The sequence below is a fragment of the Pantherophis guttatus genome, chromosome 3 (genome assembly GCF_059756535.1).
Source record: "Pantherophis guttatus breed Tessera chromosome 3, ASM5975653v1, whole genome shotgun sequence".
Classification (NCBI taxonomy): Eukaryota; Metazoa; Chordata; class Lepidosauria; order Squamata; family Colubridae; genus Pantherophis; species Pantherophis guttatus.
In genome coordinates this window covers 104369425-104389612 of record NC_142065.1, presented here as the reverse complement: position 1 = coordinate 104389612, position 20188 = coordinate 104369425, and the positions used below count along the sequence as shown (strand labels likewise).

Below are 20188 nucleotides of genomic sequence, written 5' to 3'. Positions count from 1 at the left end.
CAACCCTAAGCGGTTTTACAGAGTGGCATATTGCCCCCCCCCTCCCATAATCTGAATCCTCGTTTTACCAACCTCAGAAGGCTGAGTCAATCTCGAACTGCCGAATTGCTGGCAGCCGGAAGTCAGCAGAAATAGCTTGCATTACTGCATTCTAAGCACTGCACCACTATGGCTGTTAATTAAACACACAAAGCTTTCTTTGCTGCCCCAAGTGGTTGTCCTGATTTTTTTTTCAGCCCTCACCCCCCCTCAAAAAAACCCCCATTCCTGAGAACTGCTTGAGATACAGGATGTCCCCCTTGTGTCTCCCTGTCTCCCTCCCTCCCCCATCCTTCTTTCCTTCCTTTCCTCCCCCTCCCTTCCCTCCCCACTTCCCTCCCTCCCCCTTCCTTCCCTCCTCCTCCCCCTTTCTTCCTTCCTTCCCTCCTCCCCCTCCTCTCCCTTCCTTCCTTCCCTCCTCCCTTCCTTCCTTCCCTCCCTCCTCCCCCTTCCTTCCTTCCCTCCCTCCTCCCCCTCCTCCCCCTTCCTTCCTTTCCTCCCCCTCCCTTCCCTCCCCACTTCCCTCCCTCCCCCTTCCTTCCCTCCTCCTCCCCCTTTCTTCCTTCCTTCCCTCCTCCCCCTCCTCTCCCTTCCTTCCTTCCCTCCTCCCTTCCTTCCTTCCTTCCCTCCCTCCTCCCCCTCCTCCCCCTTCCTTCCTTCCCTCCTCCTCCCCCTTTCTTCCTTCCCTCCCTCCCCCATCCCCCCTTCCTTCCTTCCCTCCCTCCCGCCCTTCCCTCTCTCCTCCCCCTTTCCTTCCTTCCTTCCTTCCTTCCTCCAAAGCGCCCGGCGGCGAAGCTTCCAAAATCCGAAGCCGCGTCCGGAAGCCCCAGCCGCCAGCGCGAGCCTTTAACAGCTGAGCCAAATGCGCACGCGACCCCTCCCCTCCCCGGTGTCCATGACTGGGTTTTTACAGAGCGGAACTCTCTGGTTTAAAAACAATGTAGAAGGGAGAAGCTGCTCCCTTCAACTTCAGAAGGGAAGCTGAGCGAACGTGCGGCAGCGTGAAGATCCCGCGCGTGCTCCTGAACTGAGCCTGCGCAGCTGGCTTCGGAATCAAGTCGAAGCCTGTGGGAGCGAGGGCCTTCGGAGCGAGCCAGGGTGTTGGTTGTGGAGGTCTTTCAGACTCTTAAAACCAAGGCGTCGCTACGGGACCAGGTGGGAAGACTGTTGGGAGTGGAGGGTTGGAAGTGCTGGACCTTGAGAAAACCCAAGCAAACGAAATTTGTAGATGGAAGCTGGCTTGGCTAAATATCCCCGCAGCCAGACACACCCACAGACCACAGACCAACCTCCCAAGTGTAGAACTGGCTTCTTTGCGGGAAGTCCTGGCTACAACGGTACAATTCGAAAAGTCCTCCTCGAAAACAAACGCCATTGACTTCAAATGGACTTGCTCTCAGATACAATGCAGGATTGCATAAGACAAGAGGCTTTCGAGATGGGGGGGAGGGGAGAGTTCAGTTTTGTAGATCCCACTCGCAGCCTGTTACGAATTCCCCCACCTCAGTGAAGAAACTCAATTATAGTCGCCTAAATATTAGGTTAGTTTTATCATATGAATTCATTCCACAGTTTTTAGCGCAGCTGATTGTGCAAAGCCAGAAAATTAGTAAATGTGATGTAAACATGGCCGCATGGGGACATTCTCTTGTATTTTTGGCCAGAATTAAGCAAGTGCAGAGTGGGGTGATCTGAACCTGAAGAGGTTATTTTTTTAAAAAAACTCTTGTCTATCCTAAGCAAGAGGGAGTAGAAGATGAATCAGTTAAAAATCTGATGCACAGGATTTCTTTCATAAACATTATACACATAAATATAAAAATGTTACAAATACAGCTATAGAAATCATAGTACAGAATGAATGAACCTAATGCAGAAAGTTTAATCAGATTTTATTTAGGATTTCTTTTCCTTGTATTTTGTAATTTCTATATTACTGGGTTTTTTAAATTGTATTTGTCTAATTAATATAGCTGCCAATCTCACAAACAAGTGAGTCATTAATGGTGGCTCACATATGTATGTTCAGGTTAAGGTTACTGAGTGATCTACAGCTGTAGACTTTTAATAAATTTGTTGCATTGTTTTAATAAATAATTTCGAGTTCTTGGTGCTCTCTGAGCTTGGTTGTGCTTACAGACATTTTCATTACCCGACAAGGTAATGTCTACAAACAAACAGCCAAGCTCAGAGAGCATTAAAGACTTAACAATTTAATCCTGAACCATATACATTCTCTTCTATTGTTAAATGGTAATTAATATATTCACATGGAATTTTGTAGAAAACCTTTTCTTCCCTCTGTGGTCTGCTCATAGACTGCTGTGCTTACAAATGATGTAAATATGTTTTTTTCATTCAATATTGCCATTCCTCTATACCAGGGCTGTCAAACTCGCGGGCCGTGGGCTGGATGCATCACACGTTGGCCAAGCCCACACCCGGTTTAGCGAAGGGGAAAAAAGTTGGGATACGTCACGTGAGTTTGAAACCCCTCTTCTATACTAACCAAACCCCCCTCCCAATGGCAAATCAGTCATGTTTTATAGCATAGCATACTATGGTAGTAGAGTAATAGAGTATGTATGTATGTATAGACTTTTAATGGGAATATTCAATACAAGTATTGAATATATCAAAAGGAGAGAACTAAAATTTCTGAACTATAGTTGGATTGAACTCGTAGTGCTGAAAAAATAAAAGGAATTATTTGAAGGAAATTTGGATTTTTTAAAAATCAGACTTTAGAGTTGAGGTGGGCTTCAAATCTTTTTGATTACTATCAAAAAGGTATTACTATCTTCTGGCGTTCCTCTATTATAGTTCCATATTACAAGCTGTAATAGTGGCTTATAGGAGCTACTGCTTATTATTATAGATCAGTGATGGTTAACATTTTTGGTGCTGAGTGCCTAAAGCGTGCGGATGCGCAAATGCACACGTGTGTGCCTGAACCCCCAAAATGCAATGCGAGCGCCCTTTTGTGCATGCACCCAGCTCCCCTGTGCCCTGTTTTGGCTTCCAGGTTGATGCAGGAGGCTTTCCAGGCCCAAAATGGGGCACTGGGAGGTCTCTGCACCCCATTTTGGCTTCCATTTTGGTGCAGGAGATCCCTGCGCCCTGTTTTAGGCCTGGAAAGCCGCCTGCACCAACCTGGAAGTCAAAATGGGGCACGGGGGGCTGCGCGAGGTCCCCCGTGCCTGTTTTGGGCCTTGAAAGCCTGCATCAATTTGGAAGCCAAAACTGGGTGTGGGAGTGCCTGCACCCCCCTGCATTTGGCCCACCCCCCCATGCATGTGCGCATGTGTCCCCCACATGCGACCCGCCCCCCGTGGATGCACGGCAGAGACCTCAAGACCAACTGGCCGGTGGGAGGCACACGCGCATGCATGGTGGAGCTGGACTGGGGTGACGGCTGGTGTGCCCGCAGAGAGGGCTTTGTGAGCCTCTTGTGGCACGTGTGCCATAGGTTTGCCATCACGGGTATAGATAGTTCTTGGTTAACAATGGTAATTGGGATGAGAATTTCCATTGCTAAGCAATATGGTTGTAACTTATTGATGGCAATCCTGGCACTTCTCGTTCCCATTGTTAAGTGAAGAAAATGGATTATTAGGTGAGTTCGAGGCAGCTTGCAAGCAGACTAGCAACAGAGCTGTTACCAGCTATGGGCAGGTGTGCAGTTGGTTGTTGTGAGAATGGAAGGGCTGGGTGTGACTTTACTGGGTGACCTGTGACCATCCTTGCTGACTTCTCTGCTGACTTTGCTTGTGGAAAGTCAGCAGAGAAGAATGGAAGTGGTCAGTGATTTTGGGATGCTGCAATTATCATGTGAGCTGGTTGCCAAGCACACAGATCATTTCATATGAATGCAGGGCAGACTGTATTTCAAGGACCAGTTCTAAATACCATTCGTTTAGCCCCATTTGTAACTTTGAATAGTTTTTGAATGAGTGTTTGTTAAATTAAGACTATTGCTTCTTGACCACAAGTAAAGTTCTATGGCATTTTTGGTTCTGCTATCATAGGAAATACTATTTTTTTGTCTTTTTCATTTTGTCAGTGTAAACATGACAGATCAAGAACAGCGAATGAACTCACTGAAGAAAGAAGTGCGGTCACTGTTGACACCTATCAAAGAAGGTCTTACCCCTTACCAATTAGAACAAGAATACAAGATTATGATAGGAAAAATGCTTCCACTGCGTATGTTGGGTTACCATTCTGTTATGGAACTAGTGAAGGACATGCCTGATACTGTTAACATATCTCCAAAAGGAGATGGTACTGTTATTCTCAAAGGTGGGTTTGATGGCAAAAGTAATGTTTAAAAAGTATGTGGATATTTTTAAATATGTACAGTCTTTTAAACTTGTGATATCTTGCAAGCCTTGGTCATTATGACCAGCAAACAGAAGCAGGGTTCTTACCAAACTATGTTGTGCATCTAATAGATTGAAAATAGTTTGTATTTTCCTTTACACTTTTTTAAAATCATGATTTTATCTTCAGCTAACAAGGGCTTTCAGAGCAGTCCAAAATCTGAAACATGAATTGTAAAGGTCAAAAGCCCAAAAAGGTGGGAGAGAAAATTGCAAATGAAACACAGTAGAAAGCTGTGGGAGTGTTTGTTTTAAAAAGTTCAATAATGCTAGACTTAAGAGTGGGAGATTATGACCTGTAACAATTAGAAAAATATCTCTGCCTGCAGAATGCAAACTGTAGGGATTAGTACTGTGATAATAAACATTGTTTTTTTCTGTCTTTCAGCTATTGCTGATGAATCTACCAAAAGGATTGCAAGCTTGGTTGCCAGACAAAAGAGCAGATCTAAGCCACAACATTCCAAACATAACCTGAATTTCTCTTTGCCTTCCACCTTTTGCTCTCAAGTGCCTTTGCACCACCAACATTCTCTAAATTTGCCTCGGCATGGGGGAGGTCCTCCTATTCTGCCCCCTGTTATAAAAAGTGAGCTGAAGGAAATGCTCAGATTTTCCCCAGTTTTGCTCTCAGATTTTGACAAAGCCTTTGCCCAACACTTTGGACGCAAATTTGAATTCGTGCGTTATGGATTCTTCTCCATGTTTGAAGTGCTGAATGCAGCTTCGGATATTATTCAAATTGTGCAAACAAGAGCAGGCTCTCTGTTGACGTTAAAAGAACACCCTCTTACGAAGCAACCAGAAATGTCAGAGTGTAAGACAGTGTTTGTTTATATTCAACTGAAATGTGAATGTTTATATTCAACTGGAAAATATTTATCTCACTTTGCATACAAAGACTTTGAGAATTGCTGGAAAATATATACTGTAGTAATTGAAGCTGTGGTGGTGTTTTACCTTCTGAGAGCATGTACTGTCTTTGAGATGATAAATACAAGCACTTTTGGCTGTACCTGGAGGAGAAATAGTAATAGTAGAATTGCTCAGTGCTTCTTTAGGTTGAAGCTTACATCAGCTGGCTGGATTCATAGTAGGAAGATTAATTTACTGAGGTTAAGACAAAGAAAGCTATATCTGTTACAATAGTCTTTGTTGGGAGGTTGGTTGGTTAGATTTATGCATATCATTACAGGTTATATATATTGATACAGACATGAATCTGCATATGTTCATTGTCCCAACTGCTCTTCTGGTGAAATATTGAAATTTTTGCTGCTTAGAACTTTAATATTGACTGGCTTGAAATTGAAAATGGAGTTACGTGTAATTACTGCTGACATTTTTATCCTGGCTTTCTTAAGGCAAAATGGCAGTCCAGTCATGTGAAACAGAGCAAACTTTGCCTGTTGCTGTACCAGAACCTGTGGCAGAGATGCCTTCTCCAGTTCTGCCTATGGATGTTCTGTGTTCAACCACAGACCAGAAATCTGATGATTTGCAAACACATATGAAACTAGTTGAAAGTCCAAAAGTGAGAACTGAGGTGAGGATAGGACAAGTAAGAAGTAAATGTATTATACCCTAGAGATGACTGAAATGAAGGATGCATTTAGATCATAGAAATTCTCTGGCATGGAATACCTTTTCATTTTATGCAGCCAACATCAGAAACTGACTCTGATATCAATTTTAAATATTACTCTCAGCCAAAATAATATTCTACACATACCCACATATATATAACTTTCCAATGCAGCTATAATTCAAATGAACAAGTCCCACTCTTGATTTATAATATAATATGAGCCTCAGTGGCACAGTGGTTAGAATGCAGTACCGCAGGCTACTTCTGCTGACTACTGGTTGCCTGCAATTTGGCAGTTCAAATCTCACTAGGCTCAAGGTCGACTCAGCCTTCCATCCTTCTGAGGTTGGTAAAATGAGGACCCAGATTGTTGGGGGCAATAGGCTGACTCTAAACGCTTACAGAGGGCTGTAAAGCACTGTGAAGTGGTTTATAAGTCTGAGTGCTATTGCTATTGTTCATCTTCCATAAATCAAGCAGATTAATGCAATTAATATAAGAAATATTTATCCATTCATTCCTATATATCAGTATCTCTTATGTTTTATTTGAATTGGCCATTTAAAAATTGTGAAAACATCACTTTGGCCGAGAAATTGATTCAATGAAGAATCCCTTCCCCTAAATTCCAATCCCTATCATTAGGGGAAAAAAATATTTTAAATGGTCTTAGTGGGTATTTCCAGATATTTGGGACCTTGCTGCATGTACTGCTGGCTTAAGTTCTGCCAGTATGTTATCTTTGAAGATATATGACCATTGACCATTGACTTCAAATTGGTATCAGTAGTGGAAAAGCTGTGGTGCTGTTTCTGATGCTGAATTACAGCTTTAGCATCATTCACCTTCATCCATGGGGTTCTGGAAGTTGTAAAGTACATTTAATCTGTGAAGATTAAATAGCTAATTAAGGTAATGTGAGAATCCTTATGGACATTGGATTATCTATCTTCAAACATCCTTGCACAGTATAAGAAGTTTAAATCCTATCTTTTTAAGCAATCAAGTAAAGTTCTGGGGTGCCACACAATATTCAGAGAATAATTCTGTTTTCTAATTATTCTTGGGCTAAAAGGTAGGAGGAGTTACTAGTTTAGCTTTCAACATTTATTTCTGCTTTATTACAAACATGTTCACCTTTTTGTATGATAAGTTTATTCTGGGCAGCTTACAAAAAGAAACGAGAAATATATAACCAACTATTTAATATAAAAATTTAAAATAATTCTTGAGAAAGACAATACTAAAGTAAATGGATGTTGAAATAACCTTATATATACCAATCTCATTTGAGTAAGCTCTTCTCTTGAAACTTCAGCCTAATCTACATATGCATCTAACTAATCTACATTTGATTAATACAAATAATATGAGTTTACTTTTCTATTATTATCTCACATAAAAATAGTTTAAAAAAAAACTACTAAAATGCTTGAAAAGAAAATTCCTTTCTCCCTGCTTATCACTACAATCCAAAAGTTGTACCTTCCGGTTCCTCTCTCATCCAACAAATGCTATTACTAATTAACTAGTTACTGATTTATATAACTATTTAACTTTCTTTGTATAGAAAGCATCTAAATTATAACAAAGATCCAAATCTTTAATTTACATCAGGTATTTCTTAGCCAAGTCTCTTAATTAAAAATTCCTCTCAGGGGTCTGCTTCTAAATATTTGATTTCTGTTATATAGAGTCCTGGGAAATTAATCTATCAGACGGGTTTTTTCTTGATTTACTTTTGAATATAAGATTCTTTGCCATCAATGAAAATGTTAGGAACCAAGAAACACTATACTCCATTAACTTTAAACAGAAAACATCTTGTTACTTAATGATGAATGTTTAGCATTGAATGAGACTTCCCTGTTTCTTGACTGCTGCTGACAATTGGGGAAGATATTCGTTTCTTTTCTGTTCTGCTTTTGATCTCTTGGAATCCTCTCTTGGAATCCTCTGGCTAGCCACAATGCTAAATGCAGTAGCATGATAGGAAGATTTTAAATCCAATTCTAGCATTTACTTCGATTTTAGATTAGTGCATAAGTATATTTATTTGTACTTCCTTTCACCCTGGATAACTCACTTTTTCACCTCAAAGCTCAAGAAAGAAATTAAGATTGCCCTGGCCCAAAGAGGACCTGGAGGAATAGTCAGCTCAGAACTTAAAGAAAAAATTAAAATTGTAAGTACTGTATTCTGTTTGGCTGTAGTTTATATTTTGAGGATAACAACCCAGAGAACATAGGTAGGATCCATTCAGTGATAAAGTGAAATGCTTTGAACTTAGTGGGGAAAAAAAATAACATTGCTACCCACCAGCTTTTGCATAAACTTTTGTGGACCTACCAAAACTACCTGGGTGGGGAAAGAAACTCACACATATTTCTCTGCCTTCACTTCCTACCTATCACTAAAAGGATATTGAATTCCTACATACAATAGTATTGATTGGGATACAAACAATATTTGTTTGGAAATTCTCATAATTAATGTGAATTTCCTCAAATCTTTGTTTAACAAAATCCAACATTTTTTTAAAAAAACTATTATTTTTTAAATCTTCTATAAAATTTTAATATTTTTAATTATATATAACAAAAGATTTCTTTTGTTATATATAATTCTCTGATGTATTTTTTAACAAAATTGAAATTTCCTTACTATCAGTAAATAGCCCTTTTAAGATATAACTTTTAACAGATATCTTTTTGGATATATATTTCATACATTGGTTTATTTTGTTTAGCTTTTTTAAGCAAGTCTTGGTTCAGTTTCATCATCTAGGATAGCTCTTACATTTGCTCTTTGGATCTCACATATCTTTTACATAGAAATCATATATGAGTTCTGGAAATTTCTATAGAGCATTTTGAACACAAGAATGCCCTTCCCAATTTTTAAACCTGGTGAAAGTGCATCAGGACTTGCAATATTATTTGTACTACCAGGAAGCTGAGATTTCCCTCTCCTTCCTTTATTCTTAGGAACTATAATTTGGTTTGCATTTACCTCCAACTGAAATTAGGATTCAAAGAATATCAAGATTAGTGCAAAACTACCTAGTTTTCTTGTTTATACTTCAATCAAAGTAATAAAAATGATATTTGCAAAAACACAGAGTAGACAAATGTCATATTGCTGTGGTCAAAGTATAGAAGTTTTGTTTGAGAATAAAGTATTGAAATATTTTGTAAATATTTAGATAACATATCAATATTGTTATAATCAATATAATATATACAACAATGTGAAATCACAACTGCCAGTTCCTTAACTTGTATTGCCCTTCATATGCATCCAATTCTTCCCAAGAACCTAGGATATTGCCATATATCAGGTTAGTGTATGTGTGGATTGAAGCAGTGTGGCATTTTGTAATTGACAGAAATTTTGTCAATGCATTAATTTTCTAAGATTTTTTTTGGTATAGCCCCAGTGCCAATAACCACTGGGACTACCATGGCAGACTTATGCCACAACCCATAACAGTATTATTATGATAAGTTGCACAGTCAGCCAGATATTTAGACTGAATTTGGCATTTTTATCCACCTATTGAATCTTTCTTAAGCACCTGGGTCAAGGAGATGTTGTTTGATGGGATTAAAGGTATCATTATGGGCTGTAAACTGTTCCAAATAAATTATCATCATCATTATTTATATCTTTTATTTGTACAGCTCAAAGCATCATACATAATGCTCTCATCCTCTACTTTTCCCCACAATAGCAAACTTTGTTAGATACGTTTTTTACTGTTTGGGCCAAAGTTGTAAATAAGCTTAACAATCACTCTGTGATTTCTTTTTAAGATTGTAGCCCAGCACCCAAATGGCCTCCATGCTTCCAAGTTACCTGGAGAATTTGAGGTAGTGATTGTTTATTCAGATTTACTTGTGTTTACTGCCTTTTCCACTTGAAAGTGTTCTCTTTCTCTCACTCTATACAACAACTGTTGAAACAAATAGTATACTCTAGACCAGCGATTCTCAACCTGGGGGTCGCGACCCCTTTGGGGGTCGAACGGCCATTTCACAGGGGTCGCCAAAGCCCTCTCTCGCCCCCCCCTCACGCCTTCACTCATCCTCACCCTCTGCCTCTGTTGGATCGCCCAGTCGCCGTTTGCTTACTCCACCCACTCCCAATCTATTGCTGCCTCCAGAGTCCCAGCTGATGGCTAGAGGGAAAAAAACTTTAAATTCTTGCCGCGGGGTTTCAAAGAGCTAGCTGCAAAGAGGTAAATTCCTGGAGCAAAATTTTTTCCCCCTAGCTATGCTGAAAAAGCGAAATTGAAAGTAAGGAAGCAGGGTCTTTGCTGCAACGTGACAAAATCAGGCAGAGAGATTTCTTTTTCTTTTTCCTCACCAAAAAAGGTAGGTGCAAGACTGCAAACAATGGGAAATTTAGGGCAAAAGAGGAGGTTCAAGATTTTAAAACACAAAAGAAAAAAAGCTCTATTTAACTAGGGAATTGTAATAATTGAGATACTATTAATTGTATATTGTGTTGAAAGCAGAAATGGTTAAGTTGTGGTTTGGAGGAATATATGGGGGAAATTATTTGGTTTATTATTATTGGTAAATATAATTAATTGATTTGTAGGAAATTGGATTGCATGGAAATAATTGGAATATTCATGTACATATTGATTAATATACAAAAAGATAGTTATATAACTAATTGATTTATATTAAAATGTTGAATTTGTATTAAACTGTATTACATAATTACATAATTAACCAATGTGAGGATGGATATAAAAATAGATGACAATGCAAAGGGGTATAATATAGAAGGGAAAAATTGAATTTGATTAAGATTAGAGATGAGGATGAAGGGTAATATTGGTTTTTTTAAAAAATAGATGAGGAATAAATATGGTAAAAAGGAAATATAGAAATTGTAAATTTAATTGAAATGACTAAACACTGTGTTGGAAGGAATATCCTTCTGGGTTCTGCTCCAAGTGGGGAAAAAGACACTGGAAACATGGAGACTGCTTGGAAAGATGGTTTAATGGTGGACAGGATCACATGGCTTGAGTTCCTGAACAGAAAAGGGGCAGATACAGTAAATCCTTGGGTTTTTATGCTCTCTCTCGCTTTGTATTTCTTGGGGCCCCGAAAGAGTATCCTGATTGGTTGTCAGACTCCCAGGGGGTGGGGGTCTTAGCTAGCCTTGCTGGCTGATGGTCACATGTACTTCCCAGGTCACGGGTGGTGAGTTTCGGTTGCTAGATGGGGCCCATTGTGTTAGTTTCTGTTGCTATTGTGTTGCAAATGTCCTTTGACAAAGGATTGACTTTCTGCCTCTGGCCCATTAACAAAGGGTGGGGGGCAGGAAAGAGGGAGCTGCTTTGTCTGTAAAATATGCTTCTCCATTTCTCATCCAGGGAAATATATTCTGCCTTTTTAATATTTCCTAAAATATTTCATTCTTTTAGGAAAGGGGTGGGTGCTAACCTCCTACAACTGTTTAAATTTGTGAACCGGCCAAATACTCTGTTCAAAGAAAATATGTTGTATGTTGTATGTGTGTTTCAAATTATTGCTATTTATTCCTATTTGTTCTCTTTTATTCTTTAAAGTTTAACAATTCATTCTTTATCTTAATATCTTTATATTTGTTTGGGGTTGGCTTTCTTCCCTTTCATCTTTTTTATTGTACAGCAATTTTTCTCCTCAAACCTACCACCTCTGTCTTTTCTTTCTTTCTTACTTTCTCTTCCCCCCCTCTTCTACTCCCTACTTCATTTTTCTTTCTCCTTCTCCTCCTCTCTTCCTCCCTCTCTTACCCTCACTCCTACTCTAATTTCCCTTCCCTTCCTTCATCCCTCTCTATTGCTGTATCCTTTTATGCATATGGACTACCCAAAGGGCTGAAAAAGTTATTTTTGACTGGTCCTCGCACTTTTGACCAGTCCTTGAACTTACAACTGTCCTCACAATTTATGTATTTGCGCTATCTTGTCACCATGGTGAAGAGAAGCAGTTGTGAAATGAGTGACACGGTTGTTAAGAATGGTACAATGGGCATAAATGATGACCAGTCATAACTGCGAAGACCGGTCAGAAGTGCGAGGACCTGTCAGAAATCACATTTTTCAGCCCTCTGGGTAGTCCTTTTGTGCACAGGGACTACTCAGAGGGCTGAAAAAATTATTTTTGACTGGTCCTCGCACTTTTGACCAGTCCTCGAATTTACGGCTGTCCTCACATTTTACGTTTTTTGCCCTATCTTATACCATGTTGAAGAGAAGCAGTTGTGAAATGAGTGACATGGTTATTAAGAATGCTGCACAGGCATAAATGTGAGGATGGTCATAAGTGTGAGGACCAGTCAAAAGTCCGAGGACCTGTCAGAAATGACTTTTTTCAGCCCTCTGAGTAGTCCCTATACACATAGCCATGGTCACCCGGTCACATGACCAGCTAGCCATGCCCACCCAGTCACATGACCTCCAAGCCACACCCACAAAATAAGCCACGCCCACAGAACCGGTAGTAAAAAAATTTAGAACCCACCCCTGGTTGGGGGTCACCACAACATGAGGAACTGTATTAAAGGGTCGCGGCATTAGGAAGGTTGAGAACCACTGCTCTAGACTAAAGAAGTGCAATGTTTAACCCCACTGCATAGATTTCTAGTATAAAAAAACAGTTAATACATACCATGTCTTGATAGTGTACATGCAGATAATGCCAGGTGCAGAGACACTGAGCCTCATAATTCTTGGTTTCATATAGTTCTTCCTTTACGTTGTGAATTTTTATGTGGAAATGTTGTAGCAATAGTAATAGCAAAGTAGGTTTCTTATTCAGATGTCACTTTAGATCTGGTTTGCAAATTCATTTTATAATGTTAGCTAAGTTGACTAATTTCTCATTTAACCATTCTTGCAAATTTAGCCATGGATTTCTATTTTGATTTCTAAGATTTTTTTTGTTTTATCTAGGAGTATTTTCATGAAAAAATGGCAGTAAGAAAGCTGGGATTCTTAAATTTGATGGAACTTATTGGTGCCCTTAATGATGTTCTCCGTATTGAATGCAGAGAAGGAGAAAAAGATTGGCTCATCTTTGACATTGATTCACAAAGCTTACCAGATGGTAAGTGGAAATCCTAGGTGCACAAATCTTCCAGAAAAATGGGCCCCTTTAGAGGTAATCCCTGAGCATTCCCTTAGCGAACGTTCGAAGTTATGCGATTAGTGCCCCCTAGCGTTTCCGAACAAGGTCCAAAACTACGAATCTTGCAACACCACGGCAGTTGTTTGCCCTTACGAACAACTGCAGAGGCTCTGCAACATTCGTCCTGCAGTTGCCAGCTGAAATGGAGCTTTTGAGGGGTGGATTTGCCCCTCAGAAGCCCTGTTCGGGCATCCAGAGGCCTTCCCCGGCACCTTGCCGGTCGAAATGGAGCTGCTCAGGGGCAGATCCGCCTCTCAGAAGCCCCATTTGGCCATCCAGAGGCCTTGGCCGGCACCTTGCTGGCTGAAATGGAGCTTCTGAGTGGCGGATCCAGCTCTCAGAAGTCCTGTTCAGCCCTCCGTGGACCTCCCCCAGCCGGTTGCAGGCTGAAATGGAGCCTCCAGGGGCTGGATCCAGATCTGGCCCTGGGAAGCTTCATTTCGGCCTGCAACGGGCCAGATGTGGTCCGTGGAGAGCCAAACGGAGCATTGGAGGGGCGCACGACACTAAAGAGGAGACTGCTTGCTAGATCTTCACAAGGTAAGTGACCCAGCGCAGCAGGTTGAGGTGGTGGTGGTAGTGGGGAAAGCAATTTGGGCCATTTCAGTGGGTTGGGGAGGCCTTGGGTTGTCTTAGGCAGGTGGCCTGTTTCATTGGTAGGCCCCTCATGGCCTTCCCCACCCTGAAATACTTCATGTGCACTTAACGAACCTCGCATTCGATTAGTGAATGTGTGGGCGAAAGAAGAGAGTGATTTTCACACTCACGAATCCTCGGGTTATGAATGGAATGGGCAGGCTCCATTACATTTGTAACTTGAGGAATATCTGTACTTAATTTAATTAAATAGATTTATAATTAAGTATTTGCAATGTAATGAATAAAATGTATATTTGCATTTTTATGGTATAAATGCAGTTTTTCCAATTACTAAAGAACTTATATTGAATTATGGTTTCAGTATGCCATTAAATTGCTTCTAGAAACTTGGATTAGTGACTGTTTTCGGCACACAGTATGTTGTGTATATGTTTACAATGGGAAGTTGCAACATGTATCCATTTGTTCTCTTGAAAAAAAAAGTAGTTCTAGCATGGACCTCTACATTATTATACAAGTAGTAAAGTATATTTATTTATTTGGAAATGTTATATTGCCATCTACTTGGTCATAGTGACTCAAGGCTGCTTACAGAAAATAAAAACACAACATAAAAGAAATAAAAATAATAAAACAATAGCCCCCCCACTCCTGTGACAACACACACTCATACCAGCCATTTAATGGGCTCCATCCCGCTCTGGGCCTGCTGGCAGAACCACGTCTTAAGGGCCTTCTGAAAGATTTTCAAAGTGGGGGCCAGTCTAATTTCTGGAGATAGGATGTTCCAAGGGAAAGAGAAGACCCTTCTGCTCCTGCCAGATGTATCTCCTTAGGGGATGAGACCTGCAACATTCCTTGCCTCCCCACTCCAATGGGTCGGATGGATATGACTGCAAGAGACGGTCCCTCAGATAACCTGGTCTCAAGCCATGAAAGGTTTTAAAGGTGACAAGGGTTTTGTGATATTTATTATACAGGCTTTGTGACATTTATTTAATATTGGAGGAGGTGTGATCGAATGTGGTAAAGATATGGCTTCTTTTGAATAATCTATCATCTCCGAGATTCACTGTTAACTTTACAGAAACAAACAGGGATGAGGTCATCTAGATATTGCTAAATATAACTGAAAGTACCCTTCATTGGCCAGAATGCTGGGAATATGAGAAGATAATGTGTGAATGGGATATCAAATCACCATTCAATCATTTGGTGAGAGCACGATACAGTGACACTAGATATATCAAACTTCCCTCTGAATAGTACACAATAGTTATAATAAATTACATGGTTTTAATGATAAAACATTTAGAATTTTATTGTTTTTGTTCTAGCCTAAAATGCTTGCTCTGTTTGGGATAATCATCATCATTTGATGTTCTGCAAAGGATAGTTTACATAAGATGCAAATTTGAATTTAAAAAAATAAAGGTCTATTCTTCCTGCAGAAGATAAAGCACAGTAGAGTCCTAATAAATGCTATGTGAAGACACTTGACAGAAGGCTTATTTTTACACTTAAATGTCCGTGCATATGATATTGCTCTAGTTGCGTAGTCTACTTCAGGATACTGAATAGAGATGAAACATGAATCAATGCTAGTTATAGCTTGTATTTCTGTCTTTCACTAAAATCAGACAAGTTAGGTGTAATAAAGTTTGGATATGAGACTCAAATTTTAAAGCTTTAGTAGCTCAATGCAAATAATGTTATGGTTTTATGCTTTACAGTTTTTATAGTTCAGGTTTGTTTATTGTTGTTATGAGCCACACAGAGTTGTGTTTTAAGAAGGGCTACCAACAAATAATTAAAAAACTAAATAACATCCCCCAGTTATGACTTAACATGGCTTTTTCGGGGGTAGGTAAAAATCAAGAGGCTTTTTTTCTCTGTTCTGCATTTACGAATGCAAAGAGCAGTCACGGGCATGAGTTTCACTAGAAAACCACTGCAAGAATTTGGAGCGTATCTCCCACTGAATTTTCTCTAAAATTAAAACAGCCAGATTAAGCAGTGTTGTTTAAATGTATAATTTATAACCAGGTTCTTTATATTTATTGTACAGCATTCCTGAATATAAAATTTTCCTTATTTTTGTATGAAAATTTCTGTGTGTTTTAATATAAATCTGTATTGTTCCTACAGATGAACAAACAAATGGTAAGATTTCTCAGTCTGGTCTATTAGCACAGCAGGAGGCCTCTGAAGAGCACGAAGTGCCCTCTTGGGATTCCCCGTTTGAGGATTCTAAGAAACTGGAGATTAAGTTCAATGTAGTAACAAAGATGGTGATGCCGGTACGATGACACAATAATAATAATACAAAATTATTTAGTAAAAGAGCATTTAACTTTAAATAAGTGCAATAAAATCAAAGTTGCATAGAGCAATAATAGCAATAAAATCCAAGAAAAGGCCGAGAAAATAAAAATGGCTTTGACTAACTTCAAAGTGATAATGATGGGGGTACCAGATAAATTTCTGGGAAAGTATTTACTATGTGAGCACCACCACTTACAATATCAATTGCTGTACCCATTGCCACTCAGTGGGGCTTCTAAAGAAAAACTCAAGGTCTAGTATTCATTTCTACAGAGAAGTAATCTTTTGGTACTCTGTACTAGAGATGAAGGTCAAAAATGAGAAAAAGAAGGATGTTAAATTGGTTCCAAAATGGAATGGGAGCTATTGAAGTACCGGTACAGCATATTCATATTTTTCAATTCTATTTAGTAGTCTCAACCATATTTTTTAATAATATGATATTGCTAATGCACTTCCAAAGGCCATGTGTAGTCCAAATGAGAATGTATTAAAACATTAGCTGAAGCCAGTCTACAATCTGTCCTAGGATGTTTACATGTATATGTCATAGATTAGATGTTTTTAGCTGGGAAAAAAATGCTATAGCTTACAGAGGCTATTTGTTTTCTAAGAGACAAAAATGAATCATGAAAATTATCAGACTCTGAATCTGATCCTTCAGGGAGAATGCATTTTATCTATAACTGATAGAGCTTTATTGATATGGACAACCAACTGTTGCAAGGTCCTTAACCTTAATCCATGTTGAATAGCTTTTTTAGTCTCATAAAATCCATTACTATTTCCATGTACTAATTTAGCTTATTCAGTAATTAAATTAGATAAAAGGTAATAGAATTGACTGTTAGACTAATGATAATTTAACTCCAAATCAGTTCATACTTCCAAGATCCCTAAACATATCTCTTGGAAAAAATGAACAATGTCTCAGCATCCCTTCTTCAATTTACAACTGAAATAATGGAATCCCTGAAAAATTCTGAGAACTGAACTTCTCCAATGGATTTTCCAAAATACATCCGTGTATTCCAGAGAAGAGAGGATGAATCAATAAGACTTGAGTTCCCACATTTTCCTGTCAAAAATTATTTTAGGAAATGTGCAAAATTGAACCTAAACCCTGATTGAAAAGTGAAAAAAAGTTTCATTTAACAATACTTGAAATTGATTGGCACCCACGAGTAACCAATAATTAATTCTATTGCTTCCTTGAAAAAATGTGGGATAATGTTGGTGTGAAGAGTTTTTAGATATTAAGATTCTCATACCTTTCAAGATGTATATTCTTCCACTAATTTATGCAGATTTTTAAATTTGTTCATGCTATTATGTGCAGTTCTTTCTATTTATTAAGTGATATATAAAATGAAGGTGGGAGATGTGGAGAAACTGTAGGGATATCTTTTTGCAAATTATATTCAAGTTACAAAAATAGGACAGGCAATACTATATTACACTGGAGACAAACTCCTTGTGTGTCTAATCCAGGGGTCTGCAACCTTAAACGCTCAAAGAGCCATTTGGACCTGTTTCCCACAAAAAAGAAAACACCGGGAGCCACAAAACCTGGATGGGCATGGCCAACTCGATGTCACTCACTCCCACCCAGTTACATGACCCCTCCCAGCCACGCCTACCCAGGTTTCTCTCTCATCTCTCTCACACTCTTTCTCATATCTCTCTTTCTTCTCTTCCTCTTCCTCTCATCTCTCTCTCCCTCTCATCTCTCTCATCTGTGTCTCTTGCTCTCTCATCTCTCTCTTTCTCCCTCTCCCTCTGTCTCTTTCTCTCTCTCATCTCTCATCTCTCTTTCTCCCATTCCCTTTCCCTTTCTCTTCTTCCTCGTTCTCTCATCTCTCTCCCTCTCATCTCTCTCTTTCTCTCTCTCTCATCTCTCCCTCTCCCTCTTTCTCTCTCATCTCTCACTGTCTGTCTGTCTCTCTCTCTCCCATCTCTCTCTCTTTCTTTCTCATCTCTCTCTTTCATGTGTGTGTGTGTATGTTCCCTCTTGAACCATTTCCAAAAACAGGCGAAGGTTGTTTTTTTTGTTTTTGTTTTGCTGATGTTGTTGTTGTTGTTCTTTTTTTTTATTGAAAATTTTTTTCAAATACAGATTTCCCCCCCTTTTTTTCCTCTCCTCCTCCCTAACCCCCCCTCACCCTCCCCACCCCCCATGGCTTCTCCAAAAATAAAATCCAAATTGATATCAAATTATATAATACTTTACCATCCTTTTACACCCCCCCACATGCTAACCATTTCTTTCTAACATTGTTATTATATCCCCCCTATACTATACATTTCAAAGCAACCTTCAGCTATAAAACTATATAATAAATCCTAATTTGACATTTATTCAACTCATAATCTACCCATTTCCTCCACCCCCATACATATATCTCTTAATTCAAATCTTTTGCGTATATTTATATCTAAACATAACATCCCTTTTCCTAAAGTAAACAATCAGTAACCTAACCCATCTCCACCCATTTTCCTACAGGTCTACCATACATAATATTTTTAATATCTTTGTTCTTCTGCCCACACCACACAATTAAAAAATATTTCCATACATAAATAAAATCCTCAAATGACTTTAAATTTGTAATCCATATAGTATCTTCTTGTAATGTCTTTCAACTAGATTATTAATTCCATCGCCCATGTTAGGGTAACATCAGGTTCAGCTTCCAACAGTATATTCAGTATCTTCCATTACCATCTGCCCCCATCAATAGTAAGCATTTTCATATATAAAAAACCACCCGAGTGACTTTATATTTATATTCCATATAGTATCTTCTGTAGTGTCTTTTATCTAGATTATTAATTCTAACCACCACATTGGGGTAACAACCAGATCTTCTGCATGCCCCAATCCCATAGTTCTCTTGCCTTATAACTCAGCATATACGTAATCCATTTTTCAAAGAGTCCAAAATAGAAAGTTCCAATCCACTCAATCAGAGGCCATCTTCCACATCCCAAAAGCACCAGCACTGCAGAGATCTGTTATTCTTCTCAAAATAGTATAAGTCATTAATTTGCCTCAATTATATTTTCATGTATCAGCCATTTATAAATCCCACTTATTATATTTAATCGTCTCTTAAGTAACTGGCATTAGACTGTTGTTTGGTTTAAAATTTTTTAGTTTTGTAGGACCTGCTTCTTCTTTTCTTAACTTTTTGTGGTTTAGATCTCCATCCTAGTTGCCTTTCTAGGACTTGTATATCAGCTGATTGAGTTCCATGCTGGTCTGTAACTTGATAAGACATCTCATTAAAATCCAAAGCCGCCTCTCTTATATTTATAGGTAATCCAGCTATAACCTCTGAAGGAGAATCCAAAAGTGGCTCGTCCAAAAGGGTCTCTGTAACTTGTTGTTTTTCCATTACCTCCATCTCCATCTGCTTAGCCTGAGTTTCAATCTCTTGTTCATTTTGCTTTTCTTTATTCCCTTCCTGTGTACGTGGAGATGTTGGATCCATTTTAAAAACCTTGTAGTAAAATTCTTCCGCTTTTTCAACAGTATTTAGTTGATATCTTTCTCCTTGGTATCTCAATATTATACCAACTGGAGCATCCCACCTAAATGGGATGTTTTGTTTCTTTAGCTCAGTCCAAAAATCCAAATTCCTTTCTATCTTTTAACATCTTGGACGGCAGCTCTTTATATATCCAAATCTTCCTTCCATTCACTTCTAGAGTGGAGTTAAAAGACTTTTGCACAATATCATTTCTTATTCCTTTATCAGTAAAGTAAATCACCACATCTCTAGGCAACTGCCTTTGCTTTGCAACCCAAGAATTTACTCTGTAGGCCTTATCAATCTTACAGGATACCTCTTCAGGACTAACCTTTAAAATCACAGCCAGAACTTCAGCAGACATCTTTCTCAAGTCCTCTCTGTTATTTTCCTGTATTCCCCTCATTCTGACCGCAAATTCCATGGACCTATATTGCATCATTGTGACTTCTCTTTCAATCCTTTGTTTTATATTATCTGCATTGTAAGTCTTGTGGTCAGCTTCCTTTATTTTAGGCTTTACTT

At 38.9% G+C, this 20188-nt stretch overlaps 1 protein-coding gene across 3 annotated transcripts in view; it reads left to right on the top strand.

Annotated features, from left to right (window-relative positions):
- Positions 1-709: 709 nt before the first annotated feature.
- Positions 710-20188, top strand: part of TDRD5 (tudor domain containing 5) — a 123934-nt gene continuing 104455 nt past the window's right edge. For 2 of the 3 annotated variants that reach the window (XM_087890123.1, XM_087890122.1), the window contains exons 1-9: positions 713-1194; positions 2424-2518; positions 4103-4341; positions 4810-5238; positions 5786-5967; positions 8111-8194; positions 9825-9881; positions 12968-13121; positions 15951-16102. In XM_087890123.1, the coding sequence (XP_087746249.1) occupies positions 4110-4341; positions 4810-5238; positions 5786-5967; positions 8111-8194; positions 9825-9881; positions 12968-13121; positions 15951-16102 (1290 nt within the window). In that variant the 5' untranslated portion in view covers positions 713-1194; positions 2424-2518; positions 4103-4109. Of the gene's footprint in view, positions 1581-2423; positions 2519-4102; positions 4342-4809; positions 5239-5785; positions 5968-8110; positions 8195-9824; positions 9882-12967; positions 13122-15950; positions 16103-20188 lie in introns of all 3 variants that reach the window. The other variant, XM_087890121.1, reaches the window with a different exon arrangement.